This window comes from Sphaeramia orbicularis, chromosome 11 (genome assembly GCF_902148855.1).
Source record: "Sphaeramia orbicularis chromosome 11, fSphaOr1.1, whole genome shotgun sequence".
In the NCBI taxonomy this organism is placed as follows: domain Eukaryota; kingdom Metazoa; phylum Chordata; class Actinopteri; order Kurtiformes; family Apogonidae; genus Sphaeramia; species Sphaeramia orbicularis.
Genome location: NC_043967.1, coordinates 30,992,119 through 31,014,244, shown reverse-complemented (window position 1 = coordinate 31,014,244; position 22,126 = coordinate 30,992,119). Strand labels below are relative to the sequence as shown.

Sequence of the window (22,126 nt, the reverse complement as noted above, 5' to 3'; positions counted from 1 at the left end):
CAGACACTGGAGTAAATAAAGACTCTGATAGATGGAGAAACACGAGCACTAATCAGCTTCTATCCTGCAAAGTAGAAAAGTACAGGCTCTGATGTGTACTGTTTGAAGGACATGCACTACAAACAAAAAGTTAAGGATATTTTTTAAATTTTGGGCTATTTTTTTAAGTTGGGATTTTTGCACAGCGCGTTTTACTTGTTGTGTGTGAATTGAATTGAAACACATTTTTTTAATGACCAGACATAGTTTTATTTACAAATGGCAAAAATGACAAAAAAAAAAAGAAAAGAAATATCCTTAACTTTTTGTTTGTAGTGTATGTTCTGTGTATTTCTGTGCAAAGATAATGTTCATTTAATACATTGTGAAGACGATTAAAGGGCTATGTGTTATATTTTTACTTTCATTATTAACCCATAAAGACCCAGTGCTGCTTTTGTGGCAGATCCCATATGATTTTTTCCCCTATATTTAACCTTTTTTAAGTGATTTATCACCATTTACTCTAAGATTATCCTCTGTATTTTGCATTTTTAAGTGAAAATCAGGTATTTTCCTGTATTTAATTCACGGATCATGAGATGTTGATTAAAACTCAGATTGAACTTGAGGGTTATTATATCCAAAACAGAGAAAACTGAAGAAAAAGCTTATTTTTTCTGCAAAATATATCATAAACTGAACATAAAATAAGCCATTCCAACCACTATCGTTCATCAAACTCCATGTTTTTTTTTTTTGTTTTTTTTATCAATGTAATTTTTATTAAGTCTTTCAAACATACAAAAAGTAAGACAAACACTGAGATATATAGCAAAGGTATAAGACACCACAAAAAATTAAATTAAATTTAATTTAATTTAAAAAATAATAATAATAATAATTAAAGGGCTCCACTATGTAATTACCCAATCCCTTTGTACACAGCACACATTATCCATAGAAACTCCATGGGTTTTACTGGTGAATCAATGTTGTAGAAGATGACAGTGTTTCCACGGTAACTACGGAGCCTCTGAATGTCCAAATGGGTCATATCTGATGACCATGAAAAGATAACAAACAGCATTTTTCACCAATTATTTACATGTATTGATAGGATTACTGAATCAACAGGTATTAAACAGTTTATATCAGTGAATGATTTTGGTTGCCGGTGGACGTTTGGGTCTTTATGGGTTAAAAAAAGATATATATTAGAAAAATTATTATTAGAGTGTTGACGAAGAGCTCTGAAGTTCTGCCAAAGATCATTGAGATATGAATTGAATACATTCAGAATTATTTACTTACTTATTTTTATTTATAACCTTTATTTAACAAGGAAAAAAGCTCATTCAGAAACTTGTCCTGGCTAAAACAGCAGCAGCAGCAGCAGCAGAAATTACACAAAACAGAAATCACAGCCATACATCCACACTAAAAACATACATAAAAGTCAGTTCTAAAACCATACATAAAACACTAAAATAAGAACATGCATATAAAACATCACCATTATTTTAAAAGGTACTAATAAAACAACAATGTTCCTTAAAAGCATCTCAAAGCAGAACCCAGTTCAATCAATTAGAAAAACATCTACATCCAGATTTATCCTTTTCCCATTGATTTAAAACCTTGTTTAATTGTTGATGATGTTGTTATTGCAGTTTATATGTTGAGTACCATTTCCATTTTGCTGCAACTTTACATCTTTTTCTAATTGTTACATTTGTCATCTGTGACTCTAACACAGGGGTTTCAAACATGCAGCCTGGGGGCCAAATGCAGCCCGCCAAAGGTTCCAATCCGGCCTGTGGGATAAATTTGTAAAGTGCAAAAAATTCCACAATCACGGCTGTGGAACTCATTTTAGTTCAGGTTCCACATACAGACCAATATGATCTCAAGTACAATAATAGCAGAATAACCTACAAAAATGCTTGACTCCATATTTTCTTGTCGGTTTGATGTGAAAAAAATAATATTACATTATCCTTATAAATAATACAAACTTCAATTTTTTGTCTTTGTTTTAGTGCAAAAAATAACATTAAATTATGAAAATATTTACATTTACAAACTATCCTGTAACAAAAAAAATGTGAATAACCTGGAGAAATATGAACAACTTGAAATGTCTAAAGAAAATTAAGCACAATTTTGAACAATTTTTCTGCGTGTACCTCAGTGTTTAGTGTCTTTGTAGATCTGATCCATAATGTATATGTAGAAATGATAAGTTGAGGCAGAATATTGTTAAAGTTGCACTTACTTTTCTTAGAAATTTCAGTTTTTTCAGGCTTGGATAGTTTATAAAAGTAAGTATTTTCGTAATTTAGTGGGGTTTTTTGGCACCAAAACAAAGTCATTATTTATAGGTTATTATGCTATTATTTCACTTGAGATTAAATTGGGCTGAATGTGGCCCCTGAAAGAAAATGAGTTTGAGACCCCTGCTCTAACACATACTCCTATGAGTTAATCTTGTAAATGTTTAGAGCAGGGGTGTCAAACATGCGGCCCGCCAAAGGGTCCAGTTTGGCCCCTGGGATGTTTTTGTCAAGTGCAAGAATTCCACAGTCTTGAATTGAATTAAGCAAAAGAAAAAAAAAATGTAGCTTGAATTAAGGAAGAACTCTTGAATTAAGCCAAAAAAAAAAAAAAAAAAAAAAAATCTTCAATTAAGTAAAAAAAATCTTCAATTAAGACAAAAAAATCTTCAACTAAGTAAAAAAAATCTTGAATTAAGCCAAAAAAAAAAATCTGAAATTTAGCAAAAAATCTTGAATTTAGCCAACAAAAAAAAACTTCATTAAGTATAAAATAAAATTTGAATTAAGCAAAAAAAAATCTTCAATTAAGTAAAAAAAAAAATCTTGTATTAAGCAAAAAAAAATCTTCAATTAAGTACAAAAAATCTTGAATTAAGCCAAAAAAAATCTCAAATTTAGCAAAAAATCTTGAACTAAGCAAAAAAAAAAAATCTTCAATTAAGTAAAAAAAATCTTGAATTAAGCCAAAAAAAAAAAATATCTAGAATTAACAAGTTATTTTTTTTTCTTTGTTTTATTGCAAAAAAATAACATTAAATTATGAAAATATTTACATTTACAAACTATCCTGTAACACTAAAATGTGAATAACCTGAACGAATATGAACAACCTGAAATGTCTAAAGAAAATTCAGCACAATTTGAACAATTTTTCTTCCTGTTCCTCAGTGTTTAGTGTCTTTGTAGATCTGACCCATAATGCACATGGACAAATGAGAAGTGGAGGAATAATATTGCTAAAAATGCACAAAATTTTCTTACATTTTTTAATTTAAATTTCAGTTTTTTCATTTTTTTTTTTTTTTTTTTTTTTCTCGGATAGTTTATAAAAGTAAGTATTTTCATAATTTAATGGGGATTGTTTTACACCAAAACAAAGACAAAAATTTGGGGTTGTCATTATTTATATATTATTATGTTATTATTTTTCTGGTCCGGCCCACTTCAGATCAAATTTAGCTGAATATGGCCCCTGAACTAAAATGAGTTTGACACCCCTGGTTTAGAGGGTGTTCAGTGATGTTGAATAAAAATAATGAACCTCAAACGTATTAAAATGGAAATAAAAAAGCCTGTTAAAATGAAAAGTCAGCCCTTTTTCGCCTGCAGCATCATATTTTGACTTACAGCGTGTCTAACTCAACTATTGTCTTTTCTCCTCAGATGTCCTGTGTCCAAACATGAAGGTTCAACCTGATCGCTTCAAGCCCAACAGTACCAGTTATGGTCTTGATGAGGTTCCAGGTATGTGGAAACTGCTGCTTTCCCAACGGCAACATGCAACTCTGGCAACACAGTCGACCACAGTCAGCCTGGGATTTTTTCTAAAGCATTTCCTACACGGTTGCATTTTTATACATATACAAAGAGACCGAGAAGGAAAGTTTTAAATGCAAAGATTTTGACAGTTTTCCACTCAATTTTCCTCTATTTTCTTTTGATTGGAAATGGAATTGATTTTATTCATGAGTTGGAAAGTGGTCAATTTCTCACGTATGAATTTATTTTATTCGTGTTTTTGATTCCAACCCTAACAATGGAATATACTTGCAAAAGGGAAATGGTTTAGTAAATTTAGATTCACATACAGAGGAACATAAAGAAATCCACTTAACAGCCTAAACTCATTGGGATTTCGTCAGTTTCCTGCAAATCATTTCTAATAACTTGACATGACCATTTTACAAACCAGGACTGATGTTGGCGTCTATCCATGTCCATATGATGAGAAAATCAGCTGATTCTCATGTAATCTGTCGTAATAAATGCCAAAGCCTACATTACAATTATCCTTATTATAGGCAGGACCACATGTGTTTTTTTTTCCCCCAGTGGTGTAACCTGTTCTTGTTCTACAATATTGTGACTACAGTGGGATTGAGTTAAGCAATTTGAGGTTATGGAAGGACATGGTCTTGCTGAATTAAATTGCAAGAGTAACCTTCCCTGTTGTGGGCCAAAGTACTGACCTACATGAACCTAAACCAGTGGCGGCTGCTCGTCTTTCAGACAGGGGAAGCTCATTGTCATCTTACATAGGGACTGGACCAGTGTCCTCTCAATATCATCAGAGCTAGGCTGCCTAGATTGCCTTGGCCCATTGTGTTGTGGGTGTAAGACTTCAGCCTTTTTAAACTAGAGATGCTCCTTTCACTCCAACCTAGCCGACAGTATGATTGATTTAACTATCTACAAAACAATATTAAACTTGAACAACAAATGATTAAATTGTGTAACTGAAACAAGAAAACGCTGAAATTATGTTAAATTGAAACAAGGAAGTCCAATGAGTGTGTTTTATTTACAGTGCAAGAAATGAACGAGTTATTTCGTAGTGGTTTCTCTCTCTCTTTCACAGCAGAATGTGTGACGGTATTAAACTGAACTGTGTCAGTGAAGGAGTAGATCTCAAAATAGCTGTCGATCAAACAGGATTCAGCCTTTCAACTGATCCTCCAATCAGCACGTGGAAGCCTGACGTTCAGCCCAGCCGAGCTCCGCCCACAGCTCCATTCACCCCCAGAGACGTCCAGCGTCCGGGGGCGGGACAACATCGTGGCATTTATCCAATTACCGTCCAGTTTTGACGCAATGAAAAAAACTGTTCCACTCAGTCCCATTGAAGTGCATGGACGCTGAGCGTCTACGGGCAAATGCACTGAGCAGAGATGGATGAGAAAACAGCGCAACGGGAATGTATGAGAAATGAACAACATCGCGTCCGTTGGTTTGTGATAAAGCTGATTCTGAACGAACTCATCTTTGAGATGAACGTGTTCTAACACATTTGTAGTCAATAAAATGTCAACACAACCGAACATATTTAACCATTTAATTTTCATAATTTTAGGGGAAGCCGGGCTTCCCTTGCAGTCTATGAGAAATCGCCACTGACCTAAACTGAAACAGTGCTTCTGCTGCGGTATGAAAATGCACCATGTTCACTGAAAAAAAGCCTTCTAAACCAAGGTAATTATCATTAACTGCTCCAACTCAACACAACTCAAAAAATACACAACTGATCTAGTATTAGAAATAAAACTGACATTTGTGTTTATTCTATAAAGTACTGAGAACATTTGTCTTAACTTACAAAGACAAATTCAACCATAGCATTTAGTAGCAGAACATGAGAATCGATCAAAATAACAAAACTTTCGTCTGAGTTGGAGTAATGCACAGACAGTTTTATTCAATCTTAACACAATATTTACGTTTGGACTCTGGAAGACTTTACTAATCAATATCTGGTGGAACAGCCTGATTTTGTGAGTCTCGGCATGCCCTCTACCAGTCTTCCATATTGCTGTTGGCTGCTTTAGACCACTCTTGGCACAATAATGTAAGAATCTTGGCTTTGAATGACAGCTTGGACCATCCATCATCCTTCTGATCACATTCCAGACAGACTGACCTCACAGAGAAATGACAGTATTGGAAGATGAGAGATGGTTATGACAGAATAAGAAACGCAGGGAATTAGAGTTTATGTCCTGTCTCCAATTAAATGTAAAAGTTATGTTTGTTTTAGTATTATTTACCATTGAGATTTCTTAATTAAGCCCTAATCACACACTTGTCCTGAACCTAAAGAAGATGTTTGTATTTCTTCCCTAAATCTAACCAAATCATATCTGTGGAATTGTCGCAATCAAATGGATTTAATTATATCTTTAGAATTTTGTGTCTGCAAATTCAGATGTTTTACAAGACTTTGGAAATCACTCTATTCTGTCACTCAGGCAAGATGATGTGTTGTTCCAGAGGTTTTCAATATGGTTCAAGTCTACAAATCTGAGAATGTCTGTTATTTATTTATTTTTGTCCATAACTGGGAAACCAAAGCAGAAGTATCTTAAAGTTGTGATACCAATAATAGCCAGTGAATGCGATTTTATTGGGCTCCCATAGACTTACATTGACCTTCTCTGAGTATTTCTTTTTCCTTAAGTCATTGTTTTATCTGAACCCTATGGTACAGTATTCGTCTGTCATCTATAAAATTTCGCTCCATTAATCTGATCTCAGGGTGCTGCCTGCTTTCAGATGCCTTTTTTTCCCCTGACAGATTGTAATCATACTCAAAGCTTGCAATAACAAGACTGTAACATGACTTTTCTACACAATGGTTGACGAAGGTTACTGGTGCGAACCTTTGACCCGTCTGACTCCTGTGGTCCCATCCATTTGTCCAAATATGGTCACTTCTGTCTCCAAAAAGCCAACATGGTGATGACCAAATTGCAATTGACCAAATTGCAATTGACCAAATTCTGAACTGGAAGTTCAGAAACCAGTGGGTGATGTTGTCATTCCTCCATCTACTAATAATATACAGTCAGTGCCCCTTTACCTTCACATACAACTTCAGCATTTCATAAATCCAACAAAATGACAGTTAAAAGTAAAGAAAATAATACAGATTATATTAAAATATTCAAAGTCACTGTTGCATTTATGTACAAAAATTACTGCTGTCAAACGATTAAAATGTTTAATCAGATTTATCACAGGGTTGCTGTGGATTAATTTTGATTAATCATGATTAAATATCATTCATTTTTAATCTATATAAATTGCATGTCATTTTGCATGAGCAAACAGATGCAAGAAGGAAGGGAATATATATGCACTGGGCGATGTGCTAGCTGAAGTGCTAGCAGAATCCCAAACTAACGTATGCTTCACATTCATGTGGTATTTGAAGGTGGAAGTGCTTCGGTGAAAAGAAAACTCCTTCATGGAGAGTGTGTATAATATTTTATGTTGGTCGACTGTCCCATCTTGGGGGTTTTTTGTCCTCATATTTCCATCCAGAGGACCAACGTACTGTTTAGCGTCTTCCATCTTTATGGGTTGGTTCTACTATTTGTCACTACCGGGTCAACTGCCCATTTGTTCATGCCTGACACTAACTCTACTTGGACAAACTGCCCCAAATGTGTTGGCAGAGACGTTCAGAGTCATTCTGTGCTGCAGATGGATTAATTGGATTAAAATTTTTAACCCATAAAGACCCAAACATCCATCAAAGACCAAAAGCATCTACTGATCTAAACTGCTGATCCACTAATCCTATCAATACATGTAAATAATTGGTGTAAAAACAGTTATGGTCATAGCTCAACAAAGCCGTGTATGTAAACGTACTGCCTGTTTACTAGTCTACTGATGAGCTCGCAGAATATGATATTTGGTGTTTTTGGATGCATTTCCAGTTTCTTTAACCCATAAAGACCCAAATATCCATCACCGACCAGTCATCTACTGATCTAAACTGGTTAATACCTGTTGATCCACTAGTCCTATCAATACATGTAAATAATTGGTGTAAAAAACAGCTTTTCATCTTTTCATGGTCACCAGATATGACCCATTTGAACATTCAGAGGCTCCATAGTGAACGTAGAAACACCATCATCTTCAACAACATTGATTCACCAGTAAAAGTCATGGAGTTGGATCAATGACAGTGGATGGAAACGCTTGATTTATGTTCAGTTAATGATAGATTTTACTGAAAAGTCACTTTTTCTGCAGTTTTCTCTGTTTTTGATGTATAATTGCCCATTTTAATCTGAGCTTTTAGGAACGTTTTCATGATCAGGAAAATACCTGATTTATACTGATAAAATGCAAAATACAGAGGATAATATTATAATAAATGGTGATAAATCACTTAAGAAAGGTTAAAAATAGAGAAAATTCATTTGGGAACTGACACAAAAGTAGGGTCTTCATGGGTTAATCAGATTAATCACGATGATGGATTGATTCGCGTTAATTTTGACAGCCCTAACAATAATATATTACATAGTTGGGGAAATATTAGCAAAAGAATGTTAAGAGACAATCACTGTCATACCAAACTTTAGTGTGAAAAATATCAATATGATGACTAAATATTGCCAAAAAAAAACAGTTCCTCACTTTCCTCAAGGTTTAACTTGTGTCCTGAAAATTTTTCAAATTTTTTGACAATATTAAAAACGTGGAAAACTGGTGTCTGGGTCAGATATGAACAAAAGCAAATCGTCAGCATAAAGAGACACGTGTTGTTCTTGGCCCTCTCTTGTGATCCCTTTAATTCCAGTATTTTGATGCAAGGCTAATGCTAGCGGCTCAATAGCTAATGCAAAAAGAAGGGGTGAGAGGGGGCAGCCCTGCCTCGTTCCTCTGCTGACAGGAAATTGATTGGAAAAAGTGTTATTTGTGCAAACTGAAGAGACAGGAGCAGTGTATAATAGTTTCACCCAAGAAATAAAGATTGTAGTGTGTAATCGTAGTGTCGAAGTGTGTAAAATAAATATTTCCATTCTAGGCGGTCAAATGCTTTTTCTGCATCCAAAGACATAACCATTTCAGGAACCGCAGAATTATTTGGATGATAAATTATGTGTTAAAAATATCAATATGATGACTAAATATTGCAAAAAAAACCAAAAAAAAACAGTTCCTAACGATAAGTCATGTTAAACAGGTTGATCCTATGAACATGTATTCAACAGGACAGACTCAGGTTTCGTTTTCTTGGAGCGTATTATAAAAGAGTCAGCGTATCAGCGTATGGAACATGATTTATATTTATAGAGGTCGCTGAATGACATGCTTCTTTAAATGTTTCTATGATGTTGAAGATCAGGGGTTGTTCAAGTCTTCCAGCAATTTACAGCACATTACTAACCCTCTATCATCTGATGTCTTTACTTCATACATTCCAAGCTGCTGTGTTAAAGGTTTCTCAGAACTCTCCAATAGCATTTATCCAGAACCCTCGGATGTTGTTATAAGAGCGTCTTCTGGGGATGTGAGTTCCTGTCTATGTCTCCCACCCACATCCATCACACTAAGAGAAAAAACAGATGCAGACCAGGCTGTTTGGGCTCGTGCTTTGTGGGGAAAAAAAAAAAGACATTTCAGTGGAGTGTAACCTGTGTTTTACCATTTCTGACTTTTAGCACAATTGGCTGGCACAGTATACCAGGAAACATTTGTTATTGATTTGAAATAGGGTTTAAAGGCATATTACTGACACTTGGCACTGAAGTTGCTGCTGAGCGTCTGTTTTGCCTCATAACATTTATGAGTTTGGGATATATTGCTTGAACTGAAGTAGTTTCGGTTGTGTTTCGGCCACTTGTTAAACACAGAAACTGGAAGATCATCAGTCTAATGCATGCATTTTATTCATATGTCTCTGCTGTTATAAAACTCTAAGTGAACGTTACTCAGAGTTTTGCCCAAGGGTTAGGTGTCTGTAAAAGGTGGTGTCGGACCTCTCAGACCAGACTGTATATTAAAAATGTTCCACACTGATATCATAGTGGAAAAAAGTTTTTGGACACCCCATGCATTTGTAATATGTTACATTAAGAATTACTGTAAAGTCATTGAACTTTACCAAGTATTGTTCCATTCTCCAAACCCACATGGTCCTTTCTGCACATGCTCAGTTCCATCGAGGTTAAAAGTGGATGTTTCAGTAAAATAATGAAACACATCCTGGGTATGACGTATTGAAACTGTCAAGACTTTAGCTTTGTTTGTCTTTTTCTTGCTAAAAAAAAAATCATTTCCTTTCGTTTGTGTCGGTCTGATGCAGCCACACAAAAAATATTTTTCTGCAAATATTTCATGACAATAATAAAAATGGATCAGATTTATAGAGGACTTTTCTATTACTCTACACTCAAAGTAGAGTAATACTTTGAGAATATTACTCTATACTCAAAGTGCGTACAATGGATCCATTATTCATTCACTCACATATTCACACTCTGGTGGTGGTAAACCACATATGTAGCCACAGCTGGAGGCAATGTGGGTTAAGTGTCTTGCCCAAGGACACAACGGCACATGACTAGGACAGACTGTGTGTGATAGGTAGAAAACACATTTTGTCTTTTAATTCTATTTTCTTTTTAATCTATCTTATTTTAGCTACTTATACTCTGCATTTATTTATTTATTTATTTATTGCGGATATGGTATGACTGTTTTTGTGGAGCGGTGACTGTATTTTGAATTTCCCTTTCTATCTATCTATCTATCAGGTTGAAGATGATTATGGTGATCTATCTATCTATCTATCTATCTATCTATCTATCTATCTATCTATCTATCTATCTATCTAGAGCAGGATTCGATTCGCCAACCCTTAGGTTATTGGACGACCCACTCTACCTCCTGAGACACATTAGAGATATGCAAAATTTAACGGGTCTCCAAATTTGTTTCCACTGCTGTACATTACGCTGGGTTGGATTCTACCCTGTTCTGCACTGGAAAAAGGGCCGCTTACCAGTCCAGTCCGTGACCAACACAGTCACTCCACAGGCAATTTACAGTTTGCACTTCATCTAACTCGCATGTCTTTGGGCTACTGGTGGAAACCAGAGCACCCACAGGAAACCCACACAGACATAACATGCAAACACCACACAGATAGACCCCAGACAGCTGGCAGGTTGGCAACTCAAACTCTCTATAGGCTTGTGAAAAACAATTAAAACACAAGGACTAGATGAAAATGTCACGTCTTGGTACAACAGCAGTGTTTCTGACATTTCCACATTTGTTGCTACTGTAGAAGTTCAACTTTTAGTCAAAGTCAAAGACCAACCAATCATGGAGGAGTTGGCGATCCAGAGTGTTAGACTTTGTGCTTGTGATCAGGGATGACAGCATCGGTTCCCAGTGTCGAGTCACATTATCACATCTCCACCACTGGGCAAGTGCTAATTATGTGGTTCTGCTTTCCCTCTAAAGCCCAAAAGAAATTAAAACAAACTTAAATCACTGAAACCCACTGATGTTTTCTTTAGCAGATGTACCATTTTGTCAGTTGTGCTGAAAACACTCTAATTGGAAAAACTTCTGTCTGAATCAAGTCCAAAATCTACATTTGTATAGATTCTTTTAAAATGTGGCCTGAGTACATTTGATTTACAATGAATTTGCAGCAATACCAGTTACTACAATAACTGAAAATGCATCATCTCCGCAACCATATAGACTTACTAATTGTAAAATGGAAAAAGTAGACCAATTTTTCACTCTATTCTATTTAAACAGGAAAACTGATTTAACTTCTCAATGTGGCTCTGAAATGTGCTCATACCAGAAAAATGAAATATACCAGCTGTCTGTGCAAAACTACACTGTTGTTCATAAAATTGGAATAATTTTGTTTTCAGACACATTCTTAGTTTTATTCATATTTATACACATCAGTAATAGGTAGGTAGGTAGGTAGGTAGGTAGGTAGGTAGGTAGGTAGGTAGGTAGGTAGATAGATAGATAGATAGATAGATAGATAGATAGATAGATAGATAGATAGATAGATAGATAGATAGATAGATAGATAGATAGATAGATAGATAGATAGATAGATAGATAGATAGATAGATAGATAGATAGATAGATAGATAGATAGATAGATAGATAGATAGATCACCATAATCGTCTTCAACCTGGTCCAATGATTACATACTGAGTCCCAGTTACACTTTATCTATTAAGAATTAATCAAATTGTCAGAATCATTTCATGTGAAGAGGTAAAAATATTTTATTACATCTTTATGGGCAACGGTATAATAAACAATTCCTTTTCTTCACATAAAACAGAAATAAATAACTTCACAACAGCATGCATGAACGTCAAAGGATTATGACAAATATTTCATAAATTTTATCGTCTAAATAAGTCGAAAAATAAACTTCTGTCTGAATCAAGTCCAAAATCTGCATTTGTATAGATTATTTTAAAATGTGGCCTGACTACATTTGATTTAACTTACAGCAATATCAGTTACTAAAATAACTGAAAATGCATAATTTCCGTAAACATATAGACTTAGGAATTGTAAAATGGAAAAAGTACTCCAATTTTTCACTCTATTCTATTTTGGACAAATATTTCATGAAGCTTATCGTCTAAGTAAGTCGAAAAATAATCACTGATTTTCTTACAACGTCAGAACATACTGTTGTGTCATAATTAGATCGAAGAGACAAACTGTGTATCTGGTTCTAAATATTATGAAGCAGCGGTCTGAGGTCTGAAGCGTCTTGACATGACAAAGTCATCTGGGGTTTTCCAGTCCTGGGAGAATGTAACTGTGGCCTGTTCTAAAGAAAAGCATTGTCAAACTCACTTGAAATACATACATTTTTTTGCAATTTGTGGCTAAAGACATGGAGATTTTGTCTATGTACAGTAAAGATATGCGCTACACAAACAGCATTTATCGTCGCTACACCAGCAGCAAGACTCTGACTTATAATTACACGACAATAGTTCTATGTGCTTTCTGCTGGAGCGCGGAGTGGAAGTCTGAGTGAGAAATGCCATCAGTATTTACCAGTGATTATGATTCGACAGCCAAGAGACCTGTGGTTGGAGCCAGACTTGTATTTATCATGGGGTGTCTAGTCTGACCCCTCAGGGCACCGACCAAACACAAGAGGCTCAATGGTATCTTCACTATCTACTGCGCAAACGTTGCCATCTGCTCTGATCAAAAGAACACTGTGTGCATACGTCCGTCTTTCCCAGTCGGTGAACTCATCTGGCTTTTCCCGCAGATCACCCCATTGGTCGTTTCTGGCTGTCCAAAATAACTTTTTTCGGGTTGATTATACGCTATCTGCTGCCAGTCCAAATTACAGCTCTGCGCTGAGATGGCCCCCAAACAGCCACAGAAACGGCGCAGAGCGAACGTGCACCATGTGAGCATTGGCGACAGAAAATTAAGGGCGGCAATACACCCAGCTGTATGACTTTCTCGAGTGAAACCCTTCTGCAGTGCTGATTATCAGCAAAACATGACAGCAGGGACTTGGAAGATGGAATTTAAGAGGTGTTAGAAAACCTCACAAAAATGCACTTTTTCACTCAAAATTGTAACCCTTAAACATATAATGCAATGGGTTGTCAAAAAACAGCACCCTCTACTGGCCAAAGGTAAATATTAACCCTTTCATGCATAGTCGTCACGACAGTGGACAGTTATTCTCCAGCTGTTCTCTTGTATGTTCATGGGTTTAGTTGTTTTAGTTCCACATCAGCCAACACAGTGGACACTTATGCATCATTTCATGAACTGCAGTTCATACCATTACTGTAACTTTGCTGTTCTTGATTGGTTCTTGAGTGGAAATTAATTGTTAATTGTTATTTTTTGCATATTATCGCCATGCAGTGAGTAATAACTAGTATTAGAATATGTTAAAATGTGAGAAAACATCAGATTAGCTGGATTAAACATGGTTTCATTTCACTGTTTTCATATCACTTTATGATATTGGGTTTTAAATACATGTTTCTTTGCTTCAAGAGTAAAATTCATGGTGTAGCTAAGTGGACATTTTTGTAAATCTGTCAAAAAACCTCAATCTTATTGTTTTTTTCATGCCTAAGGAGGAATAAAAACACTCAAAAAAAAACAAAACAAAACAAAACAAAACAACTCAACTAAGTTTCTCATAATTCATGCATGAAAGGGTTAAAAATAAAGATTAATCATTTACATTTAACCTTTTCATGCAACCCAAAGGTTAGACTTACATTTATAATAAAAGAAATGTGAGGCTAAAAAATGTATGTATTAGACAACAGGTGTCAAACATGCAGCCCGGGGGCCAAATCTGGCCTGCCAAAGGGTCCAATCCGGCCCCTGGGATGAATTTGTGATATTAAAAATCAAGGATATGAAAATCATTTTAGGTCAATTCAATCTAAAGTGGGTCAGACCAGTAAAATACTATCATAATAATGTATAAATAATGAAAAACGCTAATTCTTGTCTTTGTTTTAGAGTAAAAAAAGTAAAATTACACAAAAATGTTTATATTTACAGACTTTCCGTTTACAAAAAATGGGAATAACCTGAACAAATATGAACAATATGAACTGTCTTAAGAGAAGTATGCAGAATTGTACCAATATTCTGCCTGTTACTAAATGTTTTGTGTATTTGTAGATCCACTGTGATCTGTAAGTTGTGATTCACATATATAAATGATAAACTGAGGTGTAATTTTGCTAAAATTGCACTTATTTTTCTTAAGAATTTTCAGGTTGTTCCAATTTGTTCATGTTATGTTCAAGTACGGTTCGTAGATGTAAACATTTTCATTATGGAATTTTACTTTTTTTCACTCAAAAACATAGAGAAAACTTTGGTGTTGACATTATTTATCAGTTCTTGTCCTATTATTTATATTATTTTACTGGTCCGACCCACTTTAGATCAGATTAAGCTGAATGTGGCCCCTGAACTAGAATGAGTTTGACACCCCTGTATTAGACTGTATTTGTTGACTGTTTGGGTCACAGGTGTCAAACATGCAACCCGGGGGCCAAATCCGGCCCGCCAAAGGATCCAATCTGGTTCGTGGGATGGATTTGTGAAATACAAAAATTACACTGAAGATATTAACAATCGATAATGTCAAAATGATTTTAATTCAGATTCCACATACAGACCAATTAGATCTCAAGTGGGTCAGAACTAGTAAAATACTATCATATTAAACCTATAAATAATGAAAACAGCAAATTTTCTCTTTGTTTTAGTGTAAAAAAGTAAAAGTAAAAAGTAAAATTACATGAAAATGTTTATATTAAAACACTGTTATTTTACAAAAAATGTGAAAAACCTGAAATGTCCTAAGATAAGTAAATGCAATTTTACCAATATTCTGCCTGTTATTAAATGTTTTGAGCATTTGTAATTGTAATGTAAGTTGTAATGCACATGTGTAAAGGATAAACTAATGATCTGAGGCATAATATTGTTAAAATTGCACTTGTTTTTCTTAAGATGTTTCCAGTACATTTTATTCAGATTTTTGTAGATGTTAACATTATCATAATCTAATTTTACTTTTTTCACTGTTATTATTTTACTGGTCCGGCCCACTTGAGATCATATTGGGCTGAATGTGGCCCCTGAACTAAAATGAGTTTGACACCCCTGGTTTAGGTTATGAATAAAATACAAAAACATGGCTCAAATGTGACCCTAACCCATACAGATCAAATTGTTTAGAGTAAATAAAAGTATATCTACCCCAAAAAAAAATCATCTAAATCATAGACACAGAAGCACATGTACAGTGAAATCTCTGATTTAGGGTTAGCAAAAGAAATTATCTGAGCCAATTGTAACCACATTGGACTTGCAGCCTCTCTGTCAAAACATCCAGAAATTACAGATCTGCAGCAAAGGAGCTGAATGTGGCGATTGTAAAGTTACACTTTTTGAAACATCTTTTGCTGACATGGCTTTTTCTGTAAAAAGAGTATGGTGTAGCTCTGAGTTACCAAATCCTGTCTAATTCAGAAACAAGCCTGTACTCGTGTCCTTATTTGTAGACTTTGTGCATTTACTTTTACTTTGTTTTCCGTGGTATTTTGTTGCTCAGCTTGTTTTCTTAAGTGTTTAAACTTTTTAGTCTAATAAAAGCCTCTACTTATTAGTTATTATTATTGATGCTTGTGTTAAATAGCCGTTTCAAGTTTATCTGTTAATTTATTATGCATTCAATATAGTATTTATTATGTACGATACATATATTTCCGATACCCTTGAATGAGCCATTTACATCTACAAAGAGAGTTGGTCATTACCGCCAGGAGGTATTGTGATCACTTTGCTTTGTTTGTTTGTTTGTTAGCAAGATAACTCAAAAAGTTGTGGACGGATTTTCATGAAGTTTTCAGGAAATGTTGATACTGACACAAGGAACAAATGATTAAATTTTGGTGGTGATCGGGGGGGGAACACGACGGGACAGATCTGTCTTGGCAGAGGTCTGCACCCTCTGAATGCTTTTCTTGTTTTCTATGGATATGGTACCTCAGAGTGGAGTCAGTGCTTACTCTTTTTTACATTGTGTAGTAGATGCAGTCCAGTTTTAAAGTGCATTAACATCACCTGCTATGTTTGAGTGTGACCAAAGTCTTCTTAAAACCTAAAATGTCAACCAGGTCACCAATGACACATTTTAATAACATGAATATTGGGCAGTTCTTCCGTTTAAGCCCAATCATAACCTTAGCATAACTTTGTGGTCAAAATAAGAAAAGAGTTGATGTAAGAGCTATATTCATAAAAATTCAGGTTGCTCTGTGCCATTGGGTGTCACTGTCCTGTTGCCAAGAGCGCAGGTATTTAGGCAGGTCACCTCACCTTGCCGTTTTGTGTTTGACCCCAGAAGGGCATATGGTTTTTGACCGCTGTGGCAACTAGTAGACAGAGGAGCCGTATGAATTACTGTTTGTGATGAAATGGACTATGTATTCAGTGTGGGAAGGAAAATAAATGGATTTAAACATGCATCACAGTCGAGACGAGCTCTTTATTCAAGCCACACAGCATACGGTGAGGTCTCAGTAACGCATCAGCCAGGTCACTCCTGGGAGTTAAACACCACAGTAGCTTGGTATTAGAACAAGCTCCTAGAGTAGAGATCAGAAAAGAGGATGTTAAAAGGTGGAGGACATTTCCTCTCTTGTTACCACCAGAGGAGGGTGGAACGAAGCTGGTTAGAGTCTGAAACTTCACCATCAGACGCCACTTAATATTACACATTGAGCCTTTAAATAAAACATAAATAAATAACATCTGAGACACTTGGTTGCTTTTGCTGACAGATGAGGCTGCTGATCCCTCCAGGTATTCCTCCTGTTATGTCTGCTCTTGTTTTTAATGTTATTTTTTACCCTGTTGCTAATGCCACATGAGGCAGCCGGTGTGTCTTACCACCTGTTTCTGCGCTATTCCCAAACATATGCACTAAGACTCTCACATTACTGCCTTTATACTCCTGTTTCCTCTTTGGAAGATTAATGCGTTGGTGTTTATAAGTCCCACTGGAAACCTTATATCCAGTTAGATTGTTGCACTACTAAAGCCTTGGTGAAATATGTTTAGGCTATTCTCATCCTGTTGACTCACTAATAGCACAGTGGGCTTCGGCATCCAGACAAACTCAGTCTGTGTAACATAACCGCCAACTCTGGGTGAGATACTCTGGACAAACCAGCAGCATTAGTGATCTCTGATCTGGCTGGCATCGCCATAGCTACAGCACTTGTTTGTTGTACAAGGGAGTGTCTTTCTAAACCACCTAAATATGGTCTGTGGTTTGACCACTTCAAATCACATGCTGCAGGGTAATGTACACACACACACGTGCACAACAAACTCACACTCACACAAGAATCTTTCCAGTGATGGCAGCTAGTTTTTTCCTCTGGCAGCAACAGCCACTGATTGGGCAACAATTGGTCTATTTTCCATTTATTCAGTAATGCAGTGATTTAATCTCCCTCCAAAAGCCGTAAACACAGAAGCTGCAGGGTGTGGTGGGACTGACCCAATTAAAGCAAGAATTCTGACAAAACCATAAGTCAACTTCACAACTCATTAGCCCTGTGTGTTTATATATGTGTTGGTGACACTGCACCGGGTTCAACTAGACTATTTCACTGTTTTACAGGGTTTGACCTGATGGAGTACTTCAACGTAAAAGATATTCTTGGAACCAGGGACGATGAAGGCCAGAGCTCCTATGTTCGCCTTGGTACCATGCCCATTGTACAGCAAACAGAGTAAGTGACCATGCAGTTACATACAGAGCTACTGCACAACATTTTTCCATGTAAGTGATGTTAAGATACAGGTACGTTTACATAACTTTAACCTCGCCCTTTATGTCATCTCTAACCTTTTCTGGATAAATTATTAATTACAAATATTGATAGGCTCCATCTTTTTATTGTATGAACATTGTAGCAGCACATCTAACTTGTGCACTAGTTAGCTGTACTACTGATCACAAAGACTTCAGATTACGATGTTCTGCAAATTGACAACCACAAATAACTGTTGTGTTTATGAAATAAAGGACGCCGGCATTTCAAATATAATTTTTTATATATGTTAAGCAACATATTTTACACTGAATTTTACTGTCAAATAATGTGTTTGTACTTCCTTCATTTGTTGTCTTCATTTATCTAGCAGTATAAGACGATTGCTCAATATGTCAACGTTTTCTTTCCTGTTTTTTGTTGTTTTTTTTTTTCCCAAATTGGTCTTCATGATATTTAAGCTTTAAGGGTTTTAAGAAGTTACATTAACAAGTGTACCAAAGGATACACATGTAACATGAAGTGCATTATGAGTTAGCTAGTTAGCCACATAGATAGCCAATGCTAGGATTTGCTCAAAATAGCATTATTTGGTCTTTCAGCATCCTGCCCACTTAGGTATTTACTTATTGATTTATTTTAAACATAACTATATGTGGTAACATTTAACACGTATGTGAAATTAGTTGGAGTTTACTGTATGGCTGGTGTTTTCAGTAAGTTTCTGGTAGCATTAGCATTAGCTTAATGAGTTTCACTATCGCTCACTCCACAACTCTGTGGTCTCGTCTAAATCCCTTCAAGCTCTAAACATTAAGACAGCAATGGGCAAAACGCCAAACTCATGACTTTAAAACTGTAGTGAACAAACCAATGGGTGATGCTACAGTATATATCCATTTCCTCCATACACATTAATATTTTATGAACTATTTCACTACTGTTCTACATGTTCACTGTACTTTGTGGTTTTTCCATAGCGTTAGTAACAACAATGTGCTTTTATTCCACAGAGATGTGTTTCCTCAAGGCCTGCCAGACGAATACGCCTTTGTGACGACTTTCAAATTCAGAAAAACCTCAAGACGTGAAGACTGGTACCTGTGGCAAGTTTACGACAAATATGGAATCCCACAGGTCAGAGAAATCAAACTTATGACTATTCTGTGTCTTGGTTTTGAATGATTAAATGGTCAATTCACTAATATAAATGATGCATTTAACTCTTAAAGACCTAGAACCTTTTTATGGTGAGTTCCAAATGAAATGTTGTCTTCATTTAACCTGTCATTTATCACTATTTATTCATATATTATACCATGAATTTAGCTTTTTTCAGTGAAAATCTGGCATGTCCTCTATTTAATCTACTGACCAAGGTGAATTACATAATAGCCCACATTAAATACAAAGGTCATTATATAAAAAAAAGAGAAAAGTAAAGAAAGGGGTGACTTTTTCTGCAGAATATATCTAAAAACAATCATACAACCACTGCTATGTGTCAAACTAATAGGTTTTATTGCTGAATCAATGTTACAGAACATGATGTGTTTTCATGTTCATGTTGGAGCCCCTTAACGTCCAAATAAAATATACCTGACATTGCTGAAAAACTGAGTCACTGTATTATACAGGGTTATTCAAACAGAATGAACTGATTTCATTTCACAATATTTTAATAAGGAAAAGCAATAGAAAACTCCAGCCAAGTCACAAGTATTCTACTCACAACTTTTATTTCCTGTCTTACAAGTGTTCAATGTGGCCACCACCTGCAGCACGGACAACATCAATGCGATAAGAGAATTCCTCGCAAACACGTATCAGCATATCACGATTCTCTGAGCTGATCGATGTTGTTATTCGATGTTTAAGGTCATCGAGGTTAGTGGGTAGTGATGGAACATAAATGCGATCTTTTATGTCTCCCCACAGGAAAAAATCACACATGGTAAGGTCTGGGGATCTCGCAGGCCAAGCACAAAGAACAAAGGTCTTGGGCCGACTTCCTACCAATCCATCGCCCCTGGCGCCCCTGTGGCTGCCATTCAAAACTTAGAAAACTCCTCTTTCAAATGGTCACTGACTCATTCCATGATGATGCTTGAGAACTGAAGCAATGCGTCATGAAATCGGTTCATTCTTTTTGAATAACCTTGTATTGCAGTAAATATTGCACTGGTCTACAAGGAAAATGCTTCCAGAATAAAAGTAATGAAATTTTACCACATGAGAGTCACTGATAAAGAAAAATCAAGTAAAAAATGCTGGTTGGCTGAACTTTCCAAGATACAGCCTTGGGTCAAAATGTGAAATTCAAGAATTAACGAGAGAGTGGGTTTGACTCAAAAGGAATATTTGTCTCAGAGCTACAAGATCTACTTCAAAACACTGTCTGCACATTAGAATACATTCACTTCACAGGTTCTATTTAGTGGAAGATTTATAAAACTATTACACAAATGTACATAAACCAATATATATGTGTAGTAACACTTAATCATATACCTTGAAAACATCAGCAAACCGGCACTTTTGTCATTTATTTTCCAATTAATCGTATTAAAATACATAACATTTAGTACATTTAATCTCTGAAGCAAATCATTTCTAAAAAATTGTAGACCAGTGTTGTAGATCAGTAGATCCTTTTGGTCACTATTGCTGTCTAGGTCTTTGAGGGTTCTGGACTCTCACCATCAGTATTTAACTCGACTTTAGCTTTATATTCCCCAATATTTTGACCCAAACCTTACACTGCCCATATTTTTCGGTGTCCATCATTAATACTGTCCTAACTTGTCAGGTGTCTATTCGACTGGATGGTGAGAACAAAGCGGTGGAGTACAACGCCGTCGGACTGACAAAAGATGCGGTCCGAGCTGTGTTCAAGAACCCAGAAGTTGACAACCTGTTTGATCGCAGCTGGCACAAGATAGCGCTCAGTGTGGAGGCCAAGTCTGTGTCTCTGTACCTGGACTGTAAACACATCCAGACCCTGCCCATTGAAGACCGCGAGGACATCGATATCCAGGGAAAGACGGTTATAGGAAAGAGACTCTATGACAGTGTTCCAATTGATGTGAGTTTGGGAAACATGGGCCGTTTACATGTTTAGACTTGTTAATGTTTGTTCGTTTGTTAATCAGTTTCATTATGTCTGTATGTGAATCCAGTTTGATCTTCAGCGAATGATGATTTACTGCGATTCTAAACATGCCGAGTTGGAAAGCTGCTGTGATCTCCCTGATGGACCTGTGAGTATTCCAGGCCAACAACTGACTCTGTTTACCATTTAGTCTACGTTAAATAACAAGCTTTGGATTATTACAGAGGTTACAACATGACAAATCACATCCGGCTCCCTCATGAACATTCATTTAAGATTTGTCTTTCTAAAAATGACAACAACAAGCAACGTAAAAAGAGAGAAAGAATGAAGAACCTGTCATTGGATCTGTTTAAAGGAAACACAGAAGTTTGATTAAACAGATTTGTTTCTAATTGCTGGTTGGTTTAACACAGAATGCTGTATTTATGCCAAAGTAGTCTCTAATTTAAACCGTTCTCAGTTGTAGCTTGAAAGCAATCAACTTTAGCCAATTGTTTGATGTCAGAGCTGAGGGTTTTGCTCTCTTTCCAACTTGCTAACAGGCAAGTAGTATAATTTTGTAAAGCTGTTGAGTACTTTTATGTTTTTGGTCTTACATGTTTGCAGAAAGTCCAAGAACTAAAAGGCAAATCAAATCTTTTAAGCTTTTTTAGCCACACTTTTATGAGTTCCAAATCAAATGAGAACATAAATTAATCAAGATTTGACAAAGCATTACATTGTATTTGTTAGCTGGCTGTAATTAGATGACTGGGAGTGTCACCAGAAACACAGTTTGTTCAATACATGAACAAAAATGTGGATACTT

General features: G+C 35.8%; 1 protein-coding gene across 1 annotated transcript in view; it reads left to right on the top strand.

The window, feature by feature from the left end:
• The window catches only part of col22a1 (collagen, type XXII, alpha 1), a 134,546-nt gene that overhangs the window by 26,754 nt on the left and 85,666 nt on the right, over positions 1 to 22,126 (top strand). Inside the window, exons 4-8 of the mRNA XM_030147327.1 lie at positions 3,702 to 3,782; positions 18,050 to 18,161; positions 19,217 to 19,340; positions 21,013 to 21,288; positions 21,383 to 21,463. Coding sequence (XP_030003187.1) covers positions 3,702 to 3,782; positions 18,050 to 18,161; positions 19,217 to 19,340; positions 21,013 to 21,288; positions 21,383 to 21,463 — 674 coding nt within the window. The remainder of the gene's footprint in view (positions 1 to 3,701; positions 3,783 to 18,049; positions 18,162 to 19,216; positions 19,341 to 21,012; positions 21,289 to 21,382; positions 21,464 to 22,126) is intronic.